Below are 12,807 nucleotides of genomic sequence, written 5' to 3'. Positions count from 1 at the left end.
CAGCCGCGACCAGGCACCGGGACTTCAGGAGTGGAAGTAACGTGCTCCCCACTGGGAGCGCACACAGTTAGCAGCTGTTACAGCTCGACGGGGGGGACCGCCGGGCCGTGCTAGCAAGCGGCCGGACTGGCCCACCTTCCGTCCCGCTGGACCACCAGGGAGATATGTGTGTGGGCCGGTAAGTGGGGCCCCCCGGCACGCGATGGGTCCCCGCCATCTTACTGGCACCGCATGAGGTCGGCCGTTTGCTACTAGGGGGAGTGGGCTCTGCTCACACAGCCCCTCCCCTATGGACAGTAGGAAGGGTATATCCAAGTGGGTCTCCTCCCCTGGTCTCTTCCTGCCTGACCTGCTGCACGTGTAAGAGGGACACGGAGAGCTCTCAGTCATGCCAGGGTTCCACCTATTCACTGCTGGGTCACTTGGGCAAGTCCCCCCTGTACCTCTCCTACTGGAGCACAGGTTACAGTAATTTATGCTCCTGCCGGCCATAGTGCTTTGCGGAGCCCAGTGCCAGTTATTATTTGCATTGTATTGTGCTGTGTCTCCTGCACGCTCACTGCCTGTCAGACCTACATTGTGTCAGTGTTCAGCTGCCTGTTTCCTGTACAATGTCTTCCGGAGAATGCAGCATTAGTGACACAGGCTCCTATATTGGAGTCCTGTACAGTTTGCAAAGCAGGCCTATCCCCGCATGTGGAGGGTTTCATGCCAAAGGTGTATAAATGTGCCTGCGCAGCCTCGTGTGGCGGCTTCCTCTCCGGAGCCTGCTTGGGCTAAGTCCCTTACTCAGGTGATGTCACAGTTAGTAGACAAGCTCTCATGTCCAGTGAGGCCAGTCACATCTCCAGCAGTTACCCCCCTTGCGGTGGAGCCTGCCTGGGCACGTGCTTCAGCAGCCTCTGTCCAGGGCATCCAGACATCCTTACAGAGCAAGACTGGACACCATATGGCTCCGGTCAGGGGGGCCCCTTCCCTCAGACTCCTCATCCATCAGGACACTGATACAGTTAGGATGGGGAGGGGCAACAAGATGACAGGGATGATGATGATCACGTCTCGGCACCAAGGGTGACGTCTCATCATGCATCAATGTAGGGGCCTTGGTCAAGGAGTTCTTACATTTACAGGACCCTGCTGAACCCCCTCGGTCCTCGGGACCGACTTTTAAGCGTCACAAACGGACCCTGGCTGTATTACATAAGTCTAATGACTTTGAGGATACCCTGTCGGAGGCCTGAGAGATACCCAATAGGAAGTTTGTGCTCCCTAAGTGGTTTGCCACCCTTTATCCCCTCCTTCAGGAGTATAGGGTCCGCTGGGAGACAGCCTCCAGGGTCTCTAAGCCCGAAATGTCTCTAAGACCAAAAGTTGGAGAAATTCATTAAGCTTGTTTACACAACTTCCGGGGCGGTGGCTGGGCCTACCCTGGCGTCTGCTTGGTTGGCTAATGCCATGGTGGAGTGGACTAATGCCCTCTCAAATACTGTTGCAGAGGGGTTAAGTGCAGATGATCCGTTGCCCACTATTGACATCATGCCGCACTATATTGAGGGGAGGCTGCACTGGATGCCGCGTACCTGCCTCGGCAGTGGCGGCACAGCGGTCTCTGTGGCTCCGCTCCTGGAAGGTGGCTTCTGATTCTAATAAAACCCTAGAGGCTCTTCCCTTTGAGGGTTACTTCTTATTTGGGTCAGAATTGGACAAAATAGTGGCTACGGTGGCTGCTTCCAAGGCAGCTTTCCTGCCGTCCACTCATCCACGTCCCCACCCTGTGTTCCAGTCCTTTTGTTTTCAGGACAGGGGTAGGGGACAGTCTTTCACAAGAAGCGAGCCCGCAAAGTCCTCCAAGGCTAAGGGCAAGCGTCCCTGGGCCACCAGGTGACCTGATTCTAAGCCAGAGGATAAGCCCTCTGCATGACGGGGCGGTGCTCCACCTGGCGGATCCCAGGGTGGGGGGTCTCCTGCTGCAGTTTTCAGACATCTGGCTGGAATCCACGACAGACGCATGGGTTCGGGACGTGGTCTCCCAATACTACTCCCTAACCTTTTGCCGTTGTCCACCAAGCTCAAGCTCGTTGTTTTCCACAAGTTCTCCAAAGAACTTGGGAAAGCGCAGGGCTCTGGAACAGGCCATTCAGAAGCTCCTGTTGTCCAGGTCATAGCTCCGGTACCTGCGCCTCAGCGAGGAACAGGTTTTTATGCCAGCCTCTTCTTGGTCCGGAAGCCCAACGGGTCATTCCGCCCCATCCTCAATTTAAAACGTCTCAACAAATTCGTCAGGGTTCCAAAGTTCAGGATGGAAACCTTGAGGTCCATAGTTCTGGCCTTACAACCAAGCGACTACATGGCGTCCCTGGACATGCAGGATGCGTATCTACATATCCCCATCAAACAGGAACATCAATGGTTTCTGCAGGATGTCATTTCCAGTTTCAAGCACTGCCGTTCGGTATACTGGTTCATGGTGTTAATTGGCAACAGACTTTGCAATCAGGGTATCCGGATACTTCCATATCTGGACGACCTGCTCATCCTGGCACAGTCGTCCGAGATTCTCCAGGCCCACTTGACCAAGGTGGTAGAGGTCCTACAACATCCCAACTGGATCATAAATTGGCCCAAGTCTTCTATGCTCCCAGCTCAGTCCATGATCCATCTGTGGGCCCAGAGTATGCACAGTTCCACTCACGTCCTCTCCAACGAGAGATCCTTAGCAAATGGTCGGGGTCTTACACCAATCTTCGTTCCCACCAAATTGTTTTATCGCCGGCAGTACGGATCTCCCTGTCCTGGTGGCTTCTGGACCAGAGCTTCATGGAGGGGAGACTGTTTTGGATCCACCTGTAGATTCTCCTCACCACGGATGCCAGTCTCCTTGGTTGGGGAGCGGAATGTGTCAAAGATCTTTACAGGGTATGTGCAGTCCACAGGAATCCCTGCTGTAGATCAATGTCCTCAAACAAAAGTCCTGCGGGCCCTTCACCAGGCGGAACCTTGTCTCCCAGGTCACCCTGTACAAGTCCAGTCAGACACCGGTAGCTTATATCAACCAACAGGGGGGCACTCGGAGTCGGGTGGCCATGGCAGAGGCCTCCCACATCTTTTGATGGTCGGAAGGGAAGATCTCGGCTCTATCGTCAATCTTTATGCCGGGGGTCCTCAATTGGGAAGCCGACTTTCTCAGCCGTCAGACTGCAAGCGAATGGGCCCCCCATCCAGAGGTGTTCCAGATGTTGGCAGACCAGAGGTGGACTTGATGGCCTCACGCCACAATCATCAGGGCACCCTGTATGGGTCCAGGTCTAGAGACCCAGGGCCCTGCGTGGTAGACGCCCTGTCAGCCCCATGGCTGTTCGCTCTGATGTATGCCTTTCTCCCATCTCGCTCCTCAGAGTTCTTCAGAAGGAGGCACTTTGAATGTGTTTCTGTATGGTGTTTCTCTTCCTTCTATCTTGTCTCCTGCCCTGGCTTGTTATAAAACTGAATAGCTTGGCCTGGAGGAGGCATAGAGGAGGGAAGGAGCCTTTAACCCTTCTGGTGCTGGAATGGTCCCTCTACCGCTCACTATCCACTGTTAGCCCTGTGGCCCCTGACATCCTCTAAGAAATAGATTTATCAGGTAAAACATAAATCTCGTTATATATTTAATGATATAACACCGGGTTACGTGACAGTGACATCACTTATATCTATAGTAATAATACAGGGACGTGACCGGGGAGGTGACAGTGACATCACTTATATCTATAGTAATAATACAGGGACGTGACCGGGGAGGTGACAGTGATATCACTTATATCTATAGTAATAATACAGGGACGTGACCGGGGAGGTGACAGTGACATCACTTATATCTATATTAATAATACAGGGACGTGACCGGGGAGGTGACAGTGACATCACTTATATCTATATTAATAATACAGGGATGTGACCGAGGAGGTGACAGTGACATCACTAATATCTATAGTAATAATACAGGGATGTGACCGGGGAGGTGACAGTGACATCACTTATAGCTATAGTAATAATACAGGGATGTGACAGTGACATCACTAATATCTATAGTAATAATACAGGGATGTGACCGGGGAGGTGACAGTGACATCACTTATATCTATGGTAATAATACAGGGATGTAACCGGGGAGGTGACAGTGATATCACTTATATCTATAGTAATAATACAGGGACGTGACCGGGGAGGTGACAGTGACATCACTTATATCTATAGTAATTATACAGGGAGGCGACCGGGGAGGTGACAGTGACATCACTTATATCTATTGTAATAATACAGGGATGTGACCGGGGAGGTGACAGTGACATCACTTATATCTATAGTAATAATACAGGGACGTGACCGGGGAGGTGACAGTGACATCACTTATATCTATAGTAATACTACACGGAGGTGACAATGACATCACTTATATCTATACTAATACTACAGGGATGGGAACAGGGAGGTGACTGATGGGAATGGGACATTATACAGTAACATCAGAGGATGTGACCGGAGAAGTGACTGCTGGGAATGGGACGTTATACAGTAACACCGGGGGATGTGACCGGAGAGGTGACTGCTGGGAATGGGACGTTATACAGTAACACCGGGGGATGTGACCGGAGAGGTGACTGCTGGGAATGGGACGTTATACAGTAACACCGGGGATGTAACCGGAGAGGTGACTGCTGGGAATGGGACGGATGTGACAGGAGAGGTGACTGCTGGGAATGGGACGTTATACAGTAACACCGGGGGATATGTCTGGGTGATGACTGTACCATTGTGTGCGTCAGGTGCCTGTCAGGATGTCACTGTCTATCTCTCCATGCAGGAGGGGGAGTATATAGAGGAACACAGGGGTCTGTACAAGGACGTGATGATGGAGAATCACCGGCCCCTCACATCACTGGGTAAGAGGAGACATTTATTGTACAGGGGAAAGCAGGTATGGGGGTCCCCTATATACACCCAGCATCTGATAATCACATATATACAATGTCCTCAGTCACTGTGTGTCTCCTACAGATGGGGCCAGTAACAGGAATACCCCAGAGAGATGTCCCCGTCCTCTGTATTCCCAGTATAATCACATATATACCATGTCCTCAGTCACTGCCTGTCTCCTACAGATGGGCCCAGTAACAGGAATACCCCAGAGAGATGTCCCCGTCCTCTGTATTCCCAGGATAATCACATATATACAATGTCCTCAGTCACTGCGTGTCTCCTACAGATGGGGCCAGTAACAGGAATACCCCAGAGAGATGTCCCCGTCCTCTGTATTCCCACGATTGTACGGAGGAGAATTACAGGACCCCTCAGGAGGATCAGGTAGGTGGTATTTAGGGTCTATCCAATATACCAAAGTGACTGCCACTATGGGCCTTATTCTGGTCGATGCGTACTTTCCCGAACTCTTTCGGATGGCGTTTTTTAGCCGTCTGCGCATGCGTGGGCAACGCGATGCGCATGTGCCACGCAAGGTCTCCGTTCTTGTTCTCACTAATACCGTACAGAAATGTGCACCGCGTATTATGGGCGTCATTCGGAAGTACACAGGGGAGTAGTTTCAAAGTGGGCTAAACTGGGCGGAAACATGGGCGGACACGAGGGAGTGCACTCATTCTGGTACGCGTACATTCGAACAGCACACCGAATGCACACGAACAAAAAGGCAGGAAATAGTTTTGCTTTGCGGACACCACTCGGTCATGCGCTAGGTATTCGGAACGCCCAATCAGTACGGGCGCACCTCAACCAATGTCAGCTGAACACAATACAATCCACTCCTTTACTCATGACTCATTAATTACACTCTTGTCATTGCTTCAATTGGAACCATTGCAGCTTAAATGGACCATTACTAAAGGCAGGTTCCCGTCCGTTCTGACGCGGTAAGACCGTGCAAACGCTGTAAGACCGTGCAGAATATGTGTGTGTCCACCACACACGCAAGGTTTGGATGTCGTCCGTAAACACGCCCTCTTCTTAAAGAGTGAGTCCGTCCGAATGCGGAGGACCGGTGGGCGTTTCTTTGTACCATGTCCGCACAGCGTGGCGTGCGGACCGCTCCGAAATAATTCGGAAATTTACGCACCAACCAGAATAACCTCCTATGTGATCTGTACATAAGCTGTATGTCTTATACACTGATATTATACAGTATAAACTGAGATATTGGAATCAGACACTTTTTATTGTTTTTTTTAACTATTTAGGTTAAATATCTGACTAATAATATGATCAAAGATACAGAGGGAGAAGAAGAGCCGTATATGACTGACGTTACGTTAGAAGATACAGAGGGAGGAGAAGAGACGTATGTGACTGATATGAAGACAGAAGATACCGAGGGAGAAGAAGAGATGTATGTGTCTGATATGAAGGCAGAAGATACAGAGGGAGAAGAAGAGACGTATGTGACTGATATGAAGGCAGAAGGTACAGAGGGAGAAGAAGAGACGTATGTGACTGATATGAAGGCAGAAGATACAGAGGGAGAAGAAGACACGTATGTGACTGATATGAAGGCAGAAGATACAAAGGGTAGGAGAAGAGACGTATGTGACTGATATGAAGGCAGAAGATACAGAGGGAGAAGAAGAGACGTATGTGACTGATATGAAGGCAGAAGATACAGAGGGAGAAGAAGAGACGTATGTGACTGATATGAAGGCAGAAGGTACAGAGGGAGAAGAAGAGACGTATGTGACTGATATGAAGGCAGAAGATACAGAGGGAGAAGAAGAGACGTATGTGACTGATATGAAGGCAGAAGATACAGAGGGAGAAGAAGAGACGTATGTGACTGATATGAAGGCAGAAGATACTGAGGGAGAGAAGCGACGTATGTGACTGATATGAAGGCAAAAGCTACAGAGGGAGAAGAAGAGACGTATGTGACTGATATGAAGGCAGAAGCTACAGAGGGAGAAGAAGAGACGTATGTGACTGATATGAAGGCAGAAGATACAGAGGGAGGAGAAGAGACGTATGTGACTGATGTGAAGGCAGAAGATACAGAGGGAGAAGAAGAGACGTATGTGACTGATATGAAGGCAGAAGATACTGAGGGAGGAGAAGCGACGTATGTGACTGATATGAAGGCAAAAGCTACAGAGGGAGAAGAAGAGACGTATGTGACTGATATGAAGGCAGAAGCTACAGAGGGAGAAGAAGAGACGTATGTGACTGATATGAAGGCAGAAGATACAGAGGGAGAAGAAGACACGTATGTGACTGATATGAAGGCAGAAGATACAGAGGGAGGAGAAGAGACGTATGTGACTGATGTGAAGGCAGAAGATACAGAGGGAGAAGAAGAGACGTATGTGACTGATATGAAGGCAGAAGATACAGAGGAAGAAGAAGAGACGTATGTGACTGATATGAAGGCAGAAGATACAGAGGGAGAAGAAGACACGTATGTGACTGATATGAAGGCAGAAGATACAGAGGGAGAAGAAGAGACGTATGTGACTGATATGAAGGCAGAAGATACAGAGGGAGAAGAAGAGACGTATGTGACTGATATGAAGGTAGAAGATACAGAGGGAGAAGAAGAGACGTATGTGACTGATATGAAGGCAGAAGATACAGAGGGAGGAGAAGAGATGTATGTGACTGATATGAAGGCAGAAGATACAGAGGGAGAAGAAGAGACATATGTGACTGATATGAAGGTAGAAGATACAGAGGGAGAAGAAGAGACGTATGTGACTGATATGAAGGCAGAAGATACAGAGGGAGAAGAAGAGACGTATGTGAATGATATGAAGGTAGAAGATACAGAGGTCGAAGAAGAGACGTATGTGAATGATATGAAGGCAGAAGATACAGAGGGAGAAGAAGAGACGTATGTGACTGATATGAAGGCAGAAGATACAGAGGGAGAAGAAGAGACGTATGTGACTGATATGAAGGCAGAAGATACAGAGGGAGAAGAAGAGACGTATGTGAATGATATGAAGGCAGAAGATACAGAGGGAGAAGAAGAGACGTATGTGACTGATATGAAGGCAGAAGAGACAGAGGAAGAAGAAGAGACGTATGTGACTGATATGAAGGCAGAAGATACAGAGGGAGAAGAAGACACTTCTGTGACTGATATGAAGGCAGAAGATACAGAGGGAGAAGAAGAGACGTATGTGACTGATATGAAGGTAGAAGATATAGAGGGAGAAGAAGACACGTACGTGACTGATATGAAGGCAGAAGATACAGAGGGAGGAGAAGAGACGTATGTGACTGATATGAAGGCAGAAGATACAGAGGGAGAAGAAGAGACATATGTGACTGATATGAAGGCAGAAGATACAGAGGGAGGAGAAGAGACGTATGTGACTGATATGAAGGCAGAAGATACAGAGGGAGAAGAAGAGACGTATGTGACTGATATGAAGGCAGAAGATACAGAGGGAGAAGAAGAGACGTATGTGGCTGATATGAAGGCAGAAGATACAGAGGGAGAAGAAGAGACGTATGTGACTGATATGAAGGCAGAAGATACAGAGGGAGAAGAAGAGACGTATGTGACTGATATGAAGGCAGAAGATACAGAGGGAGAAGAAGAGACGTATGTGACTGATATAAAGGCAGAAGATACAGAGGGAGAAGAAGAGACGTATGTGGCTGATATGAAGGCAGAAGATACAGAGGGAGAAGAAGAGACGTATGTGACTGATATGAAGGCAGAAGATACAGAGGGAGAAAAAGAGACGTATGTGACTGATATGAAGGCAGAAGATACAGAGGGAGAAGAAGAGACGTATGTGACTGATATGAAGGCAGAAGATACTGAGGGAGGAGAAGCGACGTATGTGACTGATATGAAGGCAAAAGCTACAGAGGGAGAAGAAGAGACGTATGTGACTGATATGAAGGCAGAAGCTACAGAGGGAGAAGAAGAGACGTATGTGACTGATATGAAGGCAGAAGATACAGAGGAGAAGAAGAGACGTATGTGACTGATATGAAGGCAGAAGCTACAGAGGGAGAAGAAGAGACGTATGTAACTGATATGAAGGTAGAAGATACAGAGGGAGGAGAAGAGACGTATGTGACTGATGTGAAGGCAGAAGATACAGAGGGAGAAGAAGAGACGTATGTGGCTGATATGAAGGCAGAAGATACAGAGGGAGAAGAAGAGACGTATGTGACTGATATGAAGGCAGAAGATACAGAGGGAGAAGAAGAGACGTATGTGACTGATATGAAGGCAGAAGATACAGAGGGAGAAGAAGAGACGTATGTGGCTGATATGAAGGCAGAAGATACAGAGGGAGAAGAAGAGACGTATGTGCCTAATATGAAGGCAGAAGATACAGAGGGAGAAGAAGAGACGTATGTGACTGATATGAAGGCAGAAGATACAGAGGGAGAAGAAGAGACGTATGTGCCTAATATGAAGGCAGAAGATACAGAGGGAGAAGAAGAGACGTATGTGACTGATATGAAGGCAGAAGATACAGAGGGAGAAAAAGAGACGTATGTGAGGTGTAATAAGCAGTGTAAGGAGGAGGAAATCCCTACAGTTATCAGCACAGGTGAGTAATATTTCCTACCCCTGTTGGTCTACTATCTGCTTAGTTCTCCTATCTACTGAAGCTGCAATGTAACTATACTTTGGTTTCCCAGAATGCATTGCATTGTCATGAAGTATCATTAGTTTGCTTTTTCCTCCTTACACACCGTCTAAAATTGACCAGAATTAGAAAAAAAAAAATCATGGGTGAAATGTAATAGGGTGAAAGATTCAGAAAGTGAGAGATTTGGTAAGAAATCTCCAGGTTTTTTAAAAGTGCCAATCATTTACACTTCAAAACCATTCGCAGTATAAGTGATTGCCGCTTTAACAAAGCAGGAGATTTCTTACCAAATCTCTCCCATGTATTTTTTTTATCATTGCGCGTGTGTGACCTAGAAGCGAGGTCTTATATTAGCACTGTAGGGATTACAATAACCGCCTAATGCCATACGTTTCTGGTATTTCCAGCAGGTGGGAGCAGTGATCCTTCGGAGGGAGAGCTCGTTTTGTCTCCTGGTTATAGAATGGATGATTTCATTACACAAGATTCCATAGGAGAAAACCTCGTCACCTTAAAAATGAATCCAGTATTTTACATTGGGAATATATCACCGGAGCTGTCTAATTGCGAGGAATGTTCGACCGAAGCATTGGTGAAGGCTATACATAGTACAACCGATACAAGTGTCTTTTCATGTCTTGAGTGTGATAAAAGGATGGATGTTTTAGCTGTACATCGGAGTCACACAGGTGAAATAACATTTTCATGTTCTCAGTGTGGGAAATGTTTTACACAGGAATCACTGGCTATAGATGAGAGAACTCACACAGCTGATAATCCATTTCCATGTGGTGAGACACTTAAACCAGATGTCGTACGACCTCAGATAAATGAACATGAGAAACCATTTCAATGTGGCGTGTGTGGGAAATGTTTCACAAAGAAAGCACATCTTGTTAGACATGAGTTAACTCACACAGGTGAGAAGCCATTTTTGTGTTCTGAGTGTGGGAAATGTTTTAAAAATAAGAAACGTTTAATTAGGCATCAGAGAGCACACATCGGTGGCAAACCATTTCAGTGTTCCGAGTGTGGGAAATGTTTTCCATTTAAATCAGATCTTGTTGCACATCATAAAATTCACACGGGTGAGAAGCCATTTCCATGCTTTGAGTGTGGGAAATGTTTTACAAAGAGATCCCATCTGGTTAGACATGAGAGAAGTCACACAGGTGAGAAACCATTTCAGTGTTCTGCGTGCGGGAAATGTTTTAAAAGCAATGAAAGTCTGGTTTTGCATGAGAGAACTCGCACAGCTGAGAAACCATTTCCATGTGGTGAGAGGGGGAAATGTTTTACCATTAAACCAGATGTCGGTTATCATCAGATAAATGAAAATGAGAAACCATTTCAATGTGGCGAGTGTGGGAAATGTTTCACAAGGAAAGCACATCTTGTTAGACATGAGTTAACTCACACAGGCGAGAGGCCATTTCCATGTTCTGAGTGTGGGAAATGTTTTAGACAGAAATCAGATCTTAATGACCATCATAAATGGCACAGAGGTGAGAAGAAATTTCTATGTTCTGAGTGTGGGAAATGTTTCCTAAATAAATCGGCTCTTGTTACACATCAGAGAATTCACACAGGGGAGAAGCCGTTTCCATGTTCTGAGTGTGAGAAATGTTTTACAAAGAACGCCGCCCTAATTAGACATATGAGAACGCACACTGGTGAGAAGCCGTATCCGTGCACTGAGTGCGGGAATGCATTTGCCCGTAAATCAAGACTCGTTGAACATCAAATAAGTCATTCGGTGGAGAGGCCCTTTCCATGCTCTGAGTGTGGGAAATTTTTTACACAGAAAAAACATCTTGTTGTACATCAGAGAAGTCATGCAGACGAGAAACCATTTCCATGCTCTGAATGTGAGAAATGTTTTACACAGAAATCAGCTCTTATTAAACACCAAAGGAGTCACACAGGTGAGAAGCCATTTCCTTGCTCTGACTGTGGGAAATGTTTTACGCACAATTCAGATCTTGTTAGACATCAAAGAAGTCACACGGGCGAGAAGCCGTTTTCATGTTCTGAGTGTGGGAAATGGTTTACGCGCAAACAACATCTAGTTATACATCAGAGAAGTCACACAGGTGAGAAGCCATTTCCATGTTTAGAGTGTGGGAAATGTTTTACACGGAAACAGCATCTCGTTAAACATCAGAGAATTCACACTGGTGAAAAACCATATGCATGCTCTGAGTGTGGGAAATGTTTTACGCAGAAATGTGATCTTGTTAAACATCAAAGAACACACACATGATAGAAAAAAACATCTGTGCTTTGATCGTGGGAAATGTTTTACTTATAAATCACTACTTCTTAAACATCAGATAATGCACATGGGAAATATGCAGTTTTGTGTGCTTTTAGACATGAAACAAAGTTGCAGTAATACTTTAAATAATGTATAGCCATTGCTCTAATATATTGACATTATAAATGTAAGCATAGATATATTTATGAGTATACAGAAAGGTATGCGGACATTCCTCAGTTACGAAGGTAAAATAACATATACAAATGATCTCTGTATTGTATGGAAAGGATTATAGTTCTCTCTTATATTGGTTACTGTGATGTTCTCTGTATTGTATGAAACTTTCTCTGTGTGAGCTAATGTTTACTGAGCAGGTATAGGTTGAACTTGATGGACTATAAATCCTTGAGAGAAGATTTGGTGCAAACGATGGTACAGTGGGCGGGGCATCTCCGACAATACCCAGCCTATCGGATACCCAAATCTTATACAAAATGGTTGCCGATATGTCAATCATAGTTTGTTCCGCAGGAGCTGATGCGTTTCGTGCTCTTTTTCCAGGACATAGTCCCACTACCTCCATACACGTGTGTAATGAATGCATTGTTCTCTATAATGTGAGCGTTATACACTGTACATCTGATCTTTTATACTGTGTATTATAAATATAAAATGGAGTATCTGTTATAAGTTGTCTAATGTGTATGTGGCGAGGAGCTGAATGCAGCATGTGTGATCGTATTAATGCTTTATATATGTGTGCGCACTGCGTTGGACTTACCTATCACTGATACCTGTCTCCATTGAAAATGTCCCTTCCAAAATGTCCGCCACCTCAGAGAAGACAGTTGCTACGGAAGCTAGAGGAGGCGGCAGCCATTTTAGGACGGACATTTTTAATGGGGACATGCGCTATAGAGCAGCGTCAGAAGGCCCTGACAACAAGCA

General features: G+C 46.4%; 2 protein-coding genes across 3 annotated transcripts in view; both read left to right on the top strand.

Moving 5' to 3' along the window:
• Positions 1 to 4,700: 4,700 nt before the first annotated feature.
• Positions 4,701 to 12,807, top strand: part of LOC146009853 (uncharacterized) — a 145,303-nt gene continuing 137,196 nt past the window's right edge. The window contains exon 1 of the mRNA XM_083150394.1: positions 4,701 to 4,922. Within this exon, the coding sequence (XP_083006520.1) occupies positions 4,781 to 4,922 (142 nt within the window). The 5' untranslated portion in view covers positions 4,701 to 4,780. The remainder of the gene's footprint in view (positions 4,923 to 12,807) is intronic.
• On the top strand, positions 8,984 to 12,515 carry LOC146009809 (uncharacterized). Of its 2 annotated transcripts, none has more exons than XM_083150298.1 (2): positions 8,984 to 9,557; positions 10,010 to 12,515. In XM_083150298.1, the coding sequence occupies exons 1-2, from the start codon at positions 8,984 to 8,986 to the stop codon at positions 11,860 to 11,862; spliced, it is 2,427 nt and encodes an 808-aa protein (XP_083006424.1). In that variant the 3' UTR covers positions 11,863 to 12,515. The 2 variants fall into 2 exon arrangements, with proteins under 2 accessions (XP_083006424.1, XP_083006423.1); XM_083150297.1 differs by having other exon boundaries at positions 10,007 to 12,514.

The sequence above is a fragment of the Crinia signifera genome, chromosome 6 (assembly GCF_055691185.1).
Source record: "Crinia signifera chromosome 6, ASM5569118v1, whole genome shotgun sequence".
In the NCBI taxonomy this organism is placed as follows: Eukaryota; Metazoa; Chordata; class Amphibia; order Anura; family Myobatrachidae; genus Crinia; species Crinia signifera.
This window is presented reverse-complemented; position numbering and strand designations above follow the sequence as displayed.